The sequence below is a fragment of the Crotalus tigris genome, unplaced genomic scaffold, assembly GCF_016545835.1.
Source record: "Crotalus tigris isolate CLP2741 ecotype Arizona unplaced genomic scaffold, ASM1654583v1 scf7180000024339.11422700, whole genome shotgun sequence".
NCBI lineage: Eukaryota > Metazoa > Chordata > Lepidosauria > Squamata > Viperidae > Crotalus > Crotalus tigris.
The window spans coordinates 5,604,598-5,617,697 of record NW_024100509.1 but is presented as its reverse complement, the minus strand read 5'-3'; the positions used below and the strand labels follow the sequence as shown (position 1 = coordinate 5,617,697).

General features: G+C 39.5%; 2 protein-coding genes across 11 annotated transcripts in view; one reads left to right on the top strand and one right to left on the bottom strand.

Moving 5' to 3' along the window:
- HDAC3 (histone deacetylase 3) overlaps positions 1 to 1,917 on the bottom strand; it is a 43,134-nt gene extending 41,217 nt beyond the window's left edge. The window contains exons 1-2 of one of the 3 annotated variants that reach the window (XM_039326168.1): positions 1,763 to 1,917; positions 373 to 455 (exon numbers count right to left, since the gene is read on the bottom strand). In XM_039326168.1, coding sequence (XP_039182102.1) covers positions 373 to 455; positions 1,763 to 1,817 — 138 coding nt within the window. In that variant the 5' untranslated portion in view covers positions 1,818 to 1,917. Of the gene's footprint in view, positions 1 to 372; positions 456 to 1,506; positions 1,731 to 1,762 lie in introns of those variants that run through there. The other 2 variants (XM_039326170.1, XM_039326169.1) reach the window with 2 other exon arrangements.
- Positions 1,918 to 2,008: 91 nt separating this feature from the next.
- The window catches only part of RELL2 (RELT like 2), a 48,913-nt gene continuing 37,821 nt past the window's right edge, over positions 2,009 to 13,100 (top strand). For 5 of the 8 annotated variants that reach the window (XR_005554631.1, XR_005554632.1, XR_005554633.1 and 2 more), the window contains exons 1-2: positions 2,009 to 3,121; positions 5,603 to 5,676. Coding sequence is in view for 3 of the 8 variants with exons in the window: in XM_039326172.1 (XP_039182106.1) it covers positions 3,109 to 3,121; positions 5,603 to 5,676 (87 nt within the window). In the remaining 5 variants the exon portion in view is untranslated. Of the gene's footprint in view, positions 3,122 to 5,602; positions 5,677 to 8,463; positions 8,528 to 9,539; positions 9,652 to 13,100 lie in introns of those variants that run through there. The other 3 variants (XM_039326176.1, XM_039326175.1, XM_039326174.1) reach the window with 3 other exon arrangements.

The following is a 13,100-nucleotide window of genomic DNA, read 5'->3' as shown; positions in this document are numbered from 1 at the left end:
AGACTATCCTGGCAATTTGTTTGACTGGGTAATATAACTACTTGCAGCTGTGAACTCTGGCATTTCTGCCAATCAGTAGGAAGGTACTGAACCATCTTTTCCTTGGGAAAGGAAGGTGGGATCAGATCTTCCTTATCTGAAATTGACAGAAACAAAAGAAGTCAAATATATCATAATTTTGAATTTGGTAAACAATGTCATTCCAAACTATGGATCCCTGCTTTGAGATATTGTCTTCTGTGTAATAGGGAAGTTTTACTATTCTTAAAAGTACATTATATGGTGCATGCTGGCAAACATATATAAATTCCTTAAAATTAGTAATAATTATCTAAACACAAACATGTTAAGTCCAGCACATGAAACACTTACAATCATCTTCTTATAGAGTCCATAATGTAGCACCAAACTGTGGGTCAATGCCAACCGATGTGGTTTCATGGGATGTCCTGCTCCTAATATGAAAAAAGAAAAGAAACACATATAATTAACGTCTCCACAGTAGAAGCACAGGAATCTACCTAACATTACCACAAGTCCTCAAAGAATAAAGAATAATATGAAATTAAAAGTGGGAGGCCTTTTAAAAGACTATTGATTCATTGACTGGGATCTAGACAGCTAAGACATATTTGTCGTTTTGGAAATTTGCTTAAAGTTTAAACTATGTAAACAAGTCCCCTGTGCAACCAAATTTTTTCACAAAGTGATCTTCAGTAATTTACATGTACACATCTTGAGATGGACCTGAAGCTCTATAAACAACTGCGATAACCTTCATAAAATAAAAAGTATGGATACTTGATACAATTCTGTACAATAATATCAAGAATCTATGATTCTGCACATACCCTCTAACACAGTGGTTCTCAACCTGTGGGTCGGGACCCCATTTGGGGTCGAATGACCATTTCATGGGGGTCGCCAAACCACGCTGTCCGCCATTTTTTTCCCTTTTCCCTAGCTGCCCTACTCCCTCTTATTGGTGGCCACACCCACTTGGGGGTCACCACAACATGGGGAACTGTATTATGGGGTCACGGCATTAGAAAGGTTGAGAACCACTGCTCTAACATTTCATAGATACAGGCACTCTCACAGAATAATGCTTGAATTCTAGCACATTCCATAAATATAGATACAATTATACTCCACTAGGAATAAATAACATGCCGCTACCGGTATATGTTAAACTATCAGATTTGGGCTGCAAAAACCAGGCGCTCTGGACTTTTGCAAACTACAAGCTGTAATCCATATCATTAGATGTATTACTCTGAAACAGAAGTTGGTTATTGATCTTGTGTGTGTGCGCGCGGAAAAGTAAGCACTGCCGTAAGAACTAAAGCAAGCTTTTGAAAGGCACAAAATTCTCAAATTCGTGATGAATATGACGGCAGTTATTATAATGAAGGAGCAGTTCAAACGCAATTAAGAGCACCCGGAAAGACTTCTCTTTTCTCAAAACATGTAGTAGTGTGAAATGATTCCTGCCAAGTCTCCTACCTGTGTACAGAACAATCTTTCAAATCAAGAAAGAAAGTTGAAGGGTTTTTTTCAGCGTTGCCCCAAAAAGAAAGACAAAGACCAAAACAAACCCAACGCCTTTCTGATAAAGAGGGGAAACTGTAGCACATGGCTGTTGAGAAAAGTCCGATCCTTTCCTCAACCGAGGAAAAATCAGATAGCCTTCGCTCGATCGCACCCCCTACAGAAAGCACGAGCTCCCAAGACTTCCCCATTACCGCTGCTGCGCACGCACCGTAATGAAAATTGCCCACATCGGGATCATAGAAATAAGCCACAGTCTTCGCCATACCCTCCACCCTCGGAAGGACTTGAGTGCGGAATGACCTCCCGGTTGCGTCCCTCCACCTACAGGCTTACGTCACCGCGTCGCCTAGGCAACGTGTGGAAGCTCTACCCGGGGAGAAGAAAGGTCTTTCTTTCCCTGCACGCAGGCGCCTAGTCACCGCCTCCTTCATCTGTTCTGGGGTTGGGATGAGTTGCTACGTAGCGAAGAGAAATAGGTCCATGAGGAATCACGTTGCTTCTTAGTCAGATAACATGCTTCAGACTCAGATGCGGTTTGGTTTGCTGTTTTTGTTTAAACAAGGCTGCCGTATCTGAACGGCCAAAAGTTGAACGATCAGTAAGCGACAGTAAATGAGGGTTTTTTTTTTAACCTTTTCTTTCCCCCTAGGTTTCATCTGGATTTTCGCAGCCTAACTTCTAAATAATTATATTTAAATATTTTAAATAGCGCTAATATGAAATGGAAGACTCGCTTCTAACAACTTTTAAAAATACTCTCAAAAGCCATAGGTTCGATTCTGTAAGATATAAGATTGTGGTGGACTCTTCAGCTAGACAGAAGGGAGGGATTAAGAGAGGCCGAAGTGGCTGGGTTGCAGGAAGTGGCGTAGACCAGACCTAGAACCCTTGTGCGTTGCCAGGAAAGTAATCAGTTATAAAGGATTTAACTTTTTCATCAAAAATGAAAAATAAAATATTGTTATATGCTTTTGGCTACTTTCCTTTGCAACCAGTGGTAAATTTGGCCAATAACCAGTGAAGACACAGTGAAGACCTTTTTATTTAGTTTATTACAATAAGTGGGGAAAAGCTATCTTAACTTAGTTCTCGCCAAAGTTCATCATCTCAGATCAACATCTTTATACATTGCCTACACCGGCACCCATCCCTCATTTGCCACTGGATGAGGTATTATGAGGTTACATTCTCTTCAACAACCTACAGCAGGAGTGTCAAACTGCCAGTCTTTGGGCCGGACGCGTCACGTGGAACCCCTGCCCATCCCATTGCCAGCAATAGCAAAACAATCTCGATACGTTGCACGACATGATGTCGCAAGTTTGACATGTCTGGCTTACAGGTTTCCTGAGACCCTCCCTAAACCCTACATCACATATCACATGTATATTATGTTGGGAGTAATTCCCCTGCTTAGATTTTTTCAGCTGGGATTTCCGCAATCAGTGCTCAAAGAGTAAATAGAACGAGAAGCCAGCTACCGGAAAAAGAGGTTTAATCATGAGATCAAAGTTGAGTGATAATTCAGCATGAATCCCTGGCTAGTTATGAAGAATGGTCTCCAAGCGTGAGTTTATTATACCTTTTCTTGGTTTTCTAAATTGTCATTTCTGATTCATGGTTTTAAAACTCTCATTTCTGATTCGTGGAGCAGTGTCTGTTATGGGCTAATTTCTTTATTCAATCTTGCTCAGGAAAAGTAATTCAACCCTGCCTCAGGAAAGAATCTGGAGTGTTTCTATGTGTTTCATTATTATTATTATGTATTTTCCTATATCTCTGTTCCAATCTTGTTAGACTTAATTGCCTATAGCCGGCCTCGCATTCCTTCGGTTTATCTTAAATGTTTAAGCTCATATTTTGCGTGTTAAGTGTTTGTTTGCCTTGGACCACTTAGCTTGGTGCAGAGTCAGATTTTTCTTTCAATTGGGTTTTTTCTGTATTGGCCAAAGTATTTCTTGTTTGATTAAATCAGACATGTCAAACACAAGGCCCGGGGGCTGGATGCACCCCACGACATGGTTTCATATGGCCCGCGAAGCCATCCTGGAACAGTGATGGAATGGCCCCCGCTGCCTTGACCCCGGCCCAAGCCGCCCGGGAGCCAATGTACAATTTTGTGGTGGCCCTCTATGCTGAAACGCATTCAGTCTTAGCTGCACAAGGCCGTCTGGAACCAGCAAGGGACTGGCCCCTGCCCCCTGGGCACAGCCTGGGGAGGTGTCACCCTTTGTGAGGAATGAAGAAATACACCATTGCCTGGAAGTGGCCAGCAAATGGCCCTCGCCTACTTCACATATCCGGCTTGATGGGCTCCGGGGGAGGGGATTCGGCAGGCAGCAGGGTACTCTCCTCACAGCACCGAGAGCTTGAGCCAGGCGGCGCAAATTCAAAAAGAAGCACACCGCCACTCAGCCCCTAGCCTGCCTCATTTCAGCAGGCAGCAAGGTGCAAAGCTGGCGAGCTTCACACTGCCCGGCTCAGCCTCTCGGCGCTATGAGGCGAGTTCCCTGTTGCCTGCTGAAACCAGGCAGGCTGGGGGCTGGGTGACGTCACACTTCTTTTCAGATTTGTGCTGCCTGGCTCAGCCTCTCAGCACTGCGAGGAGAGCGCCTCACTGCCTGCCAAAACCAGGTAGGCTGGGGGCTGGGCGGCATTGCGCAGGTAACGTCGACTCTCACGTTGCTCATGGTGTCCACCAAGCCAGATATGTGAAGTAGGCGAGGGCCATGTGCTGGCCACTTCCAGGCAATGGTGTATTTCTTCATTCCTCACAAAGGGTGACACCTCCCCAGCTGCATTTCTTGCCTATTTTTCTCCCTCCCTCATCTCAAGTATTTTCCCACCACTCTGTTCTTAGAAAGGAAGGAAGGAAGGAAGGAAGGAAGGAAGGAAGGAAGGAAGGAAGGAAGGAAGGAAGGAAGGAAGGAAGGAAGGAAGGGGAGAGAGAGGGGGGGGTCTGAGGGAAATCCTGCCTTAGTCCTGCCCTGCTGCCCTTTCATCATCCCCTTGCCCCCTCTTCCTGGCCTACCCTGGGGGTCTCCCATCCTATTGCTAAGGTAGCTTTGGATATAAAGCCAGGTCTCCTCCCATTGAGAGGGAGTGGGCCTCCCTCTGACTTTTCCCTCATACCCATCATGAGCAGCCTGGCTAAGGAGAGCAAGCACAGCAGCAGCAGCAGCCTTGAGGAGGAGATAAGTGCAGCTGGGTGCCCCCTTGGGGAAGTGGGGCTGGGCTTGGTGCCATAGGTGCTCGAGGGCCAGGCTGGGCGTTTGACTTCTGTTGCCCAGGGCTCCGGGCAGCCCGCACCACCATCCAGCCTCCCCTTGCATGGCCTGAGAGGAACAGTGAGGCTCTTCCAGTGGACCATGCCTTAGTGCTTGCCCAGTTCCCACCCCCTTCTGCCAGAGACCCTCAGATCTATCCCACTCCTGCCCAGGCCCCCACAGGCACCCTTGATGCGAACAATGGAGAGCTGGCCATGCCCACTCAGTAGGCCACAACCATTCCAGCAACACCCACCCAGTACATCGCGCCCACCCTGGCCACACCTACCCAGCCCCCCAACGACAACTGCAATGCCTATGTGGTCCTCAATGAAATTGAGTTTGACACCCCTGGATTAAATTATATCCTTTTTATTGGGGTGAAGGGGGTGGCTCTCATCAACTATAATTAACAGATTATATATGCAAGTTGTGTCAATATTTTAAGCATGTGCTTTGCTTACTACTGTGACCCACCTCTTCTTAGAAAAAAAACACCTATTTTTTGGATATCATGTGCTTGCCACAATTTATATGCCCCTCTCCTGTGGCTAAGCTAGCAATTTTCTCTTATAGCTTGGTACTTTCTGAAGACCTTTCACCCATATTCTCTATCAATATCAGTAACCTCACCAAATTAAAGAAAACTTTAGCACCTTTACATATGTCTGTTTTCCCACATCTTTAAACAACATATATAAACTCAAAATCTACTATTATGAACTACCATTAAGCTTTTAATAATCTAAGGACAAATGTCTTTTTCATATTTTTTATTACAGATTTTAATTGCAATACTAAAAGTGAAGGCAAAGTAAACTCAGAAAAAGAAAAAAGTGCAAAAGTAAATAAGAAGGTAAGAGAAAAGAAATAGATAAAGAATGACTTCCAATCTTTATTACAAATTTGATAACTCTTCATCTCCTATAAGGCTACAAACAAATATCTAGTTACAAAAAAAAATTTTTTTTCACACATATTCTCTATTTTGGCTTTTTGTAAAATAAAAGATGATATGTCATGTGCTGTTGCTCATCTGAGGTATATTTACCTACTTCTTATAGCTAGCTATAGCACTTAGACTTATATTCCACTCCATAGTACTTCACAATCCTGCTGGGCTCACAGCAGGATTGAATTTCAGACTATGAGCAGTTAGCCTGCAACACTGCATTCTAATCATTGTGCCACTAGAACTGCTAAGGACAGATGATTTTTTTTTACTATGTCCTGATATGTAAAACCATAGAACTCAAAAGAGGATGTACTTTCTTTTTCACATGACTGTATATCCAATAGAAAGTCCATAATAGGGTCATTCTCTTAGCTTCTCATTTGTAATTCTATTATTGCTGCCTTCTCTATCTTGTAATTCCTACTTTTTTGTATTTCCATTTTGATTTTCCAAATCTTAACCAAAACCATAGCCATGTTAGGGTTATTCTCTTGGCTTGTCATTTATAATTCCACTTTAATTGCCTTCTCTACTTTGTAATCCATATTTTTATTATCCAGCATTTCTGATTCTACTATTTTTGCATCAGATTTAACATTTTTTGGGGACATCTGTTCATAGAAGCAGGCGTCATTCCTGATATTTCTGATATTTTAGCTACTAATGTCTGGTCCCATTCTCCAAAAATCTGCTGAAGTGTTTCTAAAATTACAGCATTTTGTGTCATTTTGTAAATTCCCATACTCACCAAAGACCAAAAGCAAGTTTACACTTTTTTTCTTTTTTCCTTTCTTGCCTAGAATCTTTACTCCCACTAGTATCCTGTCCAATTTCTGAAATCTAAGTTTCTATTGGAGAGCCAGTTTGGTGTAGTGATAAAAGCATCAGGCTTAGAAACCATGAGACCACGAGTTAAAATCCCACCTTACTCACAAAGCTGAGTGTAAATAACATCTTAAATACGAGGATGAGGAAACACATTCTCTTACTTCTACTATAGTGTAACAAGTACAAAAATGAACAAGTGGTAAAAAATGGGAGGAAGAGAAAACATTACTATCCCAGTATTTGAACATAGTCTTTCCTGCACATTACAATATAACTAATGATAGCAATCCTTGTTATATGTTGTGTGCATTCCACGTTTATTCCTTTTGCTCTGTTTCTGGGTGAGGTTCTTACTTCCAACAGTTCCAAATATAGTAACCTTAAGATGTTCTGTAATGTAGTTAAGAAAAAGAAAAACATCTGTTGCTTGTACATATATAAGTGCAGCAAGGGATTTGCCTTGGTGTTTGATTAAGTAGTTTAAATGAGCAATCCCAGTGACATCAATGAGTGTGGGTATAGACGTCTTCTGCAATGCTTACATGATGCTGTCTTACAATACAGCTTAGAGTAGGATCATTGTGATTAAAGAATATTTTAATTTAGTTTGATATTTTCATAAGGTAATTGATATTCATCTACGTAGACCATTATTTCAGCTTTAGAGTTCTGTGCATCTTTCTATATCTTATGACCATGGTGGCGAACCTATGGCATGTGTGCCACAGATGGCATGCAGAGCCTCTCTGTGGGCACGTGCACCATTACCCCAGTCCTAGGCCTTCAGCTGGGTTTTATAAACCTTTTCGCTTTAGGCTTCCGCTGCCGTGTGCAAAATAAAAAAAAGGTTCAATCAATCAATCAGTTTCAACTTCTCGCGAGAAAAAAAAGATCTCGCAAAGCTGGAATTGATTGATTGAACTTTTTAGTCCCACCCAGTCTGCCATTACCACCGCAGCCACGCCCACCCAATAGGCCACGCCCACCCGGCATCCAACAATACATAAGTGGGTTTTGGGTTGTAGTTTGGGCAATCAGTCTCTGAAAGGTTTGCCATCACTGTCCTATGAGATCACATTGGAAGCATTTAGAAACCTTTCTCATAATAAATGTAGCCACATCACATACACACATTCCAAAATCCAGAATAATTCTCAGATGCATTTGCAATGGGTGTTTGAATTTCCTGGTTATTCAAGACTAATTGCACCTCAGTGTTGGAAGGGGAACATGTGTGATAGACTGAACCATTTCACAAATGTCCTCTAGTTCATTTAATATTTCTGTAGTATGTAGCAAAGTAAATGCTTTTTCCAAGTTGGGTTCCTGGCCCATTATAAGATTTTTGTCAACTGCCACCTTATGTTTGATTATGCTTCGCTGCTATGGGATGACAGACTGCCATGAATTATGGGGAGGGGGAATGAAGGTGAGAATACTTGGGCAAACGAAAGTAAGTGCTGTGTCTCCTCAAGTCACTGCTTCAAGGTCACTCAGCTGGAAGGAAGCAGCATACCAAACGACACTTGGACTGACCGTTATGAAAACATCTTGCCTGAACCTGATTGGTTATACGGGGCCGGCAATGAGAGACAGTTAAGGGAGAGAAAAGTAGAACTTAGGGATTTTGGCATACGATTTTCAATTCTGGCTTTGCGATACTGCACTACTGCAATACACTTGATGTCTAACAAACTATATCTTTATCAACAAATGGATCCATGGATCATTTTTATTTAGAGGTTTAAGTTGTGGCAGGGCCAACAATTTTTGTGTAATCATTGGCTTAGCAAAATTATTTCAGAAGCTATGAGAAAAGTATTATTATTTCATGTATTTCCTGTCTTTTGCGGCTTTCAGGCCTTCTTTCCCTATTTGGCCACAATAGAACCTTCCTGTGTACAGGCTGTATTCCAACTGGCAGGTATAGTATCAACATCGTGTTTGCCATTGGTGGGTTATTAGTTGTATCCCCATCTTTTTAAAAATTGCTTTACACAAATATGAACTTTTAGAGAATAAGGCCATTCCTGTGAAATATATATATATTATATTGTGCCTAGTTAGTCAGTATTTCGGTTAGTTAACTGAGCTATCCAAGGCAAAGGTTAAGAGAATATGCATAACTTCCATATTATGATTCAAGAATTAAAATTAATCCCTTAGAATAAAAGCAGACAGAGAAATGGACACCTCATTTTGAATCTGAACTAATTATAATGTCCAACTGGCATAGTGATATTTTTCCTCAGAACACCTTGCAGAATAATTAATACATTATATCATATTTCCTAATCAGGAATACTTAGATCAGTGATGGCGAACCTTTCAGAGACTGAGTGCCCAAACTGCAACCCAAAACCCACTTATGCATCATTGAGTACTGGGTGGGTGTGGCCCATTGGGTGGGCATTGCCAATGGGGTAGGCGTGGCTGCAGTGGTAAAGGCAGACTGGGTGGGACTAAAAAGTTCAATCAATCAATTCCAACTTTGCAAGATCTTTTTTTTCCTGTGAGAAGTTGAAATTGACTGATTGACCCTTTTTTTTTTTTTTTTGCACATGGTGGCGGAGGCCTAAAGCAAAAAAGTTTTATAAAAGCCAGCTGAAAGCCTAGGACTGGTGGCGCGCATGCCCACAGAGAGAGCTCTGAGTGCAACCTCTGGCACCTGTGCCATAGGTTCGCCACCACTGACTTAGATTATTCACAAAAAATATTTTATGTGCAAATAATTCTGTTTCATAATTATATTTGCCCAATACCAAATGTATCTTTATTTAAATAAAATATCTTTATTTTGATGAGTTAGATTTGCATAAATTCATTTATTTCTATGTACTTAAAAGTTCCTAATTCTGTACATGATTAAGCTACACGAGTTAGTTTATATATAGCTTTCTCTCTCTCCCCACTTTGCTGCCTGTTTGGACTTTGAGTGATGGGGACTTCAGATCAGCAAGGTGCAAGAGATAGATAAAGTTAGCTCATATTCTAAAAGTTAACTGCATTTTGGAACTAGATGGCACAATCATCTTTCCAGAAAGAGAGGTAAGAAATATTGTTTCTTCTCAACCCACAAATTGTCCTCCTGTTAGTACTGAAATACTATAGAGTTTATTAATTATAAATAAAAAGTAAATGTGACATGCCTTTGGATCAGGACTGTATCAGATATTCTGGTCTATTAGAACAAAACAAATGACTGTAGCTTAATAACCTAATTATATCTCAGTATAATTTCATAGTGTAGTAAGTAAAGCCATAGATTTTTGTCACAATTTTTCTTCAAGCTGAATATTGCTTGTTTTAAAATGTGATAAGAAAAATGGATGTGTTAAAAAAAGCCAAAGTCTGTCGCTTTAAAGCAGTCTTGAAAATTAAATGCAGGAGGTATTATATAAACTTGGCTTAACTGTGTAGCGAACAAATTTCAAATTCACTAAAAAGTCAATGCAACAAGGAAACTCTGTGCTCTGTGATCAGTTATTTCAAATATTATATGCAGAGTGAGCTACAGCTGGTGAAGGCTCCTTCACAGATCTACTGTCCCACTTACAACTCTATAGACAGAACAGTAACTTCCATGGATTTTTCTCTTATGTGATTATGCATAGGATTTTGCTAAACGTAATAAATTCACAACATCATAATGGAGAATATAATTATATGAAAAAAGGGAAATAATGACAGGCAAGTGATACAAAGAGAAAATACTGCAGTGTTTCTTTAGACAATCAAAGTTTTGCTTATGATCTTGCAAATAATAGAGGCATATGTGGAGAAATATCAAACTAATATGCATGAAACAAAGACATGAGATTAGTTAGTTAACAGAAGGTAGAACAAAAGAATACAAAGAATACAATTACTTCTGCATTGACTAGACGGAAAATAAGAATTTAATTGGCATAAAAACCTGATCAGCAATAGTTTAATTGATCAGTGAAGAGATTAATAATTAATTGATAATTAATAATTATCAGGCACTGACAGGCACTGGAATTAGCCATGTTAAGGTGCTAACATCCTTGTAAGAAATACAAAAGATAAGGAAAAGAGGAAGACAAGAATTAGAAAAGAATGATTTAGTATACAATGGCTTCTAAATTTTTAAAATTTGTTATACTTTTTAAAGTCTAGCCAATATATTTCACTCTGAAATTTCAGGGATCATGCTATTTTTCAGCCAACATGCCACTGAAATTCAGCATTGTGCTAGGAGAATACTTAGGGGCTGCAAAAACAGATTTAATGAATGAACCTGATGCTTCAGGTTATTTATTTCTGAAATAACAAAATATAAGTGACTACTTTGTTGTTTATCTCATACACCTTCAGAATGTATGTAAATAATAACAGTGATTCCTTACGCACTATTTTTCGAATCCCTGTTGCCTGAAGATTTCCAGTCATGAATCTGAACATAATGCTCTGGTTTTTTTTTTTCCTCACTGTTAACTGAATATATTTAAAATCCTTTATGGAGTTGTAAGTAATGCAAGTAAGAACATCATAAGAAAGGCTACCATTCTTTGCATAGATTTAGATGATGCATATAACAAATAAACACTAAAAGAGGATCAAAGACAACTGAGCATGTCAATTAGATCAATTGTGAGCAGAATATTATAATAGTTACTTTAAGGGAAAAAACTTATTATTAAAGGAAAAAAAGATCAGTACACAATCCGATTTGTGAATTTTTTGCTAGGAAAAAGAATTAAACAGAATAACAGAATTGGAAGGAAGCTTGGAGGTCTTCTAGTCCAAACCCCTACTCAAGCAGGAGACTCTATCCCATTTCAGCCAAGCTCTTCTTAAAAGTCTCCAATAATGGAGTACCCACAACTTCTGAAGGCAAACTGTTCCACTGATTAATTATTCTGCAGGAAATTTTGCCTTAGTTCTAGGCTGGTTCTTTCCTTGATTGATTTCCATCCGTTGCTTCTTGTCCTGCCTTCAAGTGCTTTGGAAAATAGGTTGACCCCTCTCTTCTTTGTGGCAGTCCCTCAAATATTGGAACACTGATATCACCCTTAGTTCTTTTCATTAGACTAGACATGTCCAGTTCCTGTAATAGTTCTTCATGTTTTAGCTTCCAGTCTCTTAATCATCTTTGTTGCTCTTCTCAGCCCTCTTTTTTATATTGTGGTGACCAAAACTGGATGTAATATTCAGGAAAAAGAGTATTTAATGAAGAGAAGAGATACCTAATCCTATTGAATGTGGAAAAACATAACAGTGCATTTTTATGTGTATATTTCCCCAAAATTTCATTAAGAATTATTAAGAAGTAAATATAGGTATCTTTGTAGCTAAACTGAACAAATGTATGGTGCGATGCACTAATGTTAATTGGCACATTATATTATTACATAACATAGCAACATTAGTAGGTGTTTCAGTGGTGTAACCTTGTTAGCACCCACCAATGATAATTTTTTTCATTAACAGCATAATTATATTAGCTATGCACCAATTCATTGATCAATGTTAGGTGATGGCTGAATGAAAATATGATGTTCTCCAATGCTACCTAAAACAGATAAATGAGCAATCACGAAGAAGCTATTGCATTCTTTCCTAGTCCATAATGTATCAATGCTTGGGCATCCTTCTGTATCTGTGGATTATGTGCTTTCTACCTCTTGAACTTTCAGGAGGCATAACTAATGTAATTGATATTTGGTCAAATGTGGTATTTGAAAGCATTTTGGAAGTTAGTTTTGTAATTGTACAACTGGCAGCATATTTGTGACCTAAAGTGCAAGATAACTATAATACCATGATTTCAGTTATGTATTGACTCATGAAATCATAGAATTGAAAGGGACCATTTTGGCCTTCAAGTCCAATCTCCTTTCTTGTGCAGGAATCAAAATCAAAATACCTGGTGACTCTCTATTTCTGCTTGAATGCATCCAGAGAAGAAGAACCCACCAGTGTCTGAACAATTGAATCGTCTGTCAGAATATTCTTGCTATAGAATTTCCCCTCTCGTTTTCATTTGGAATCTGTCTTCATGAAATTGAAATCCATATTTTGTGTCCTATTTTTAAGGAATGATGAAGGCATTTTTTCATTTAACATCCTTTCCAGGGGTATCTTATTTCCCTTCAGTCTTACTTTCATAAAGTTAAACTTTCTCAATTACTTTCTTCTTTTTTCATAGACTCCTCTAATTATATTCAAATCCATTCTCCAAACTACTTACAGTTTGTCTGAATTCTTCTTAAACTGGGGGCTTGGAAGTGGGCAGAAAACTCCAAAGTCATAGAAAACCAGTCTGATTTAGTGAAACTAGGATTGAGTTATAATCCCACCTTAGATATGAAAAACTGACTAAGTAATTTTGGGCCAATCTCTTTCTTTCTGTCTCAGCCCAACTCATCTGGAGGAAGAGGAAAGTATATCTGTGTGTTCACTGCCTTGAGTTTTATATAAAAAAAGGGGTGGGATAAAAATTTGTAAAAGTGAATTGTGGCCAGCATAGAATA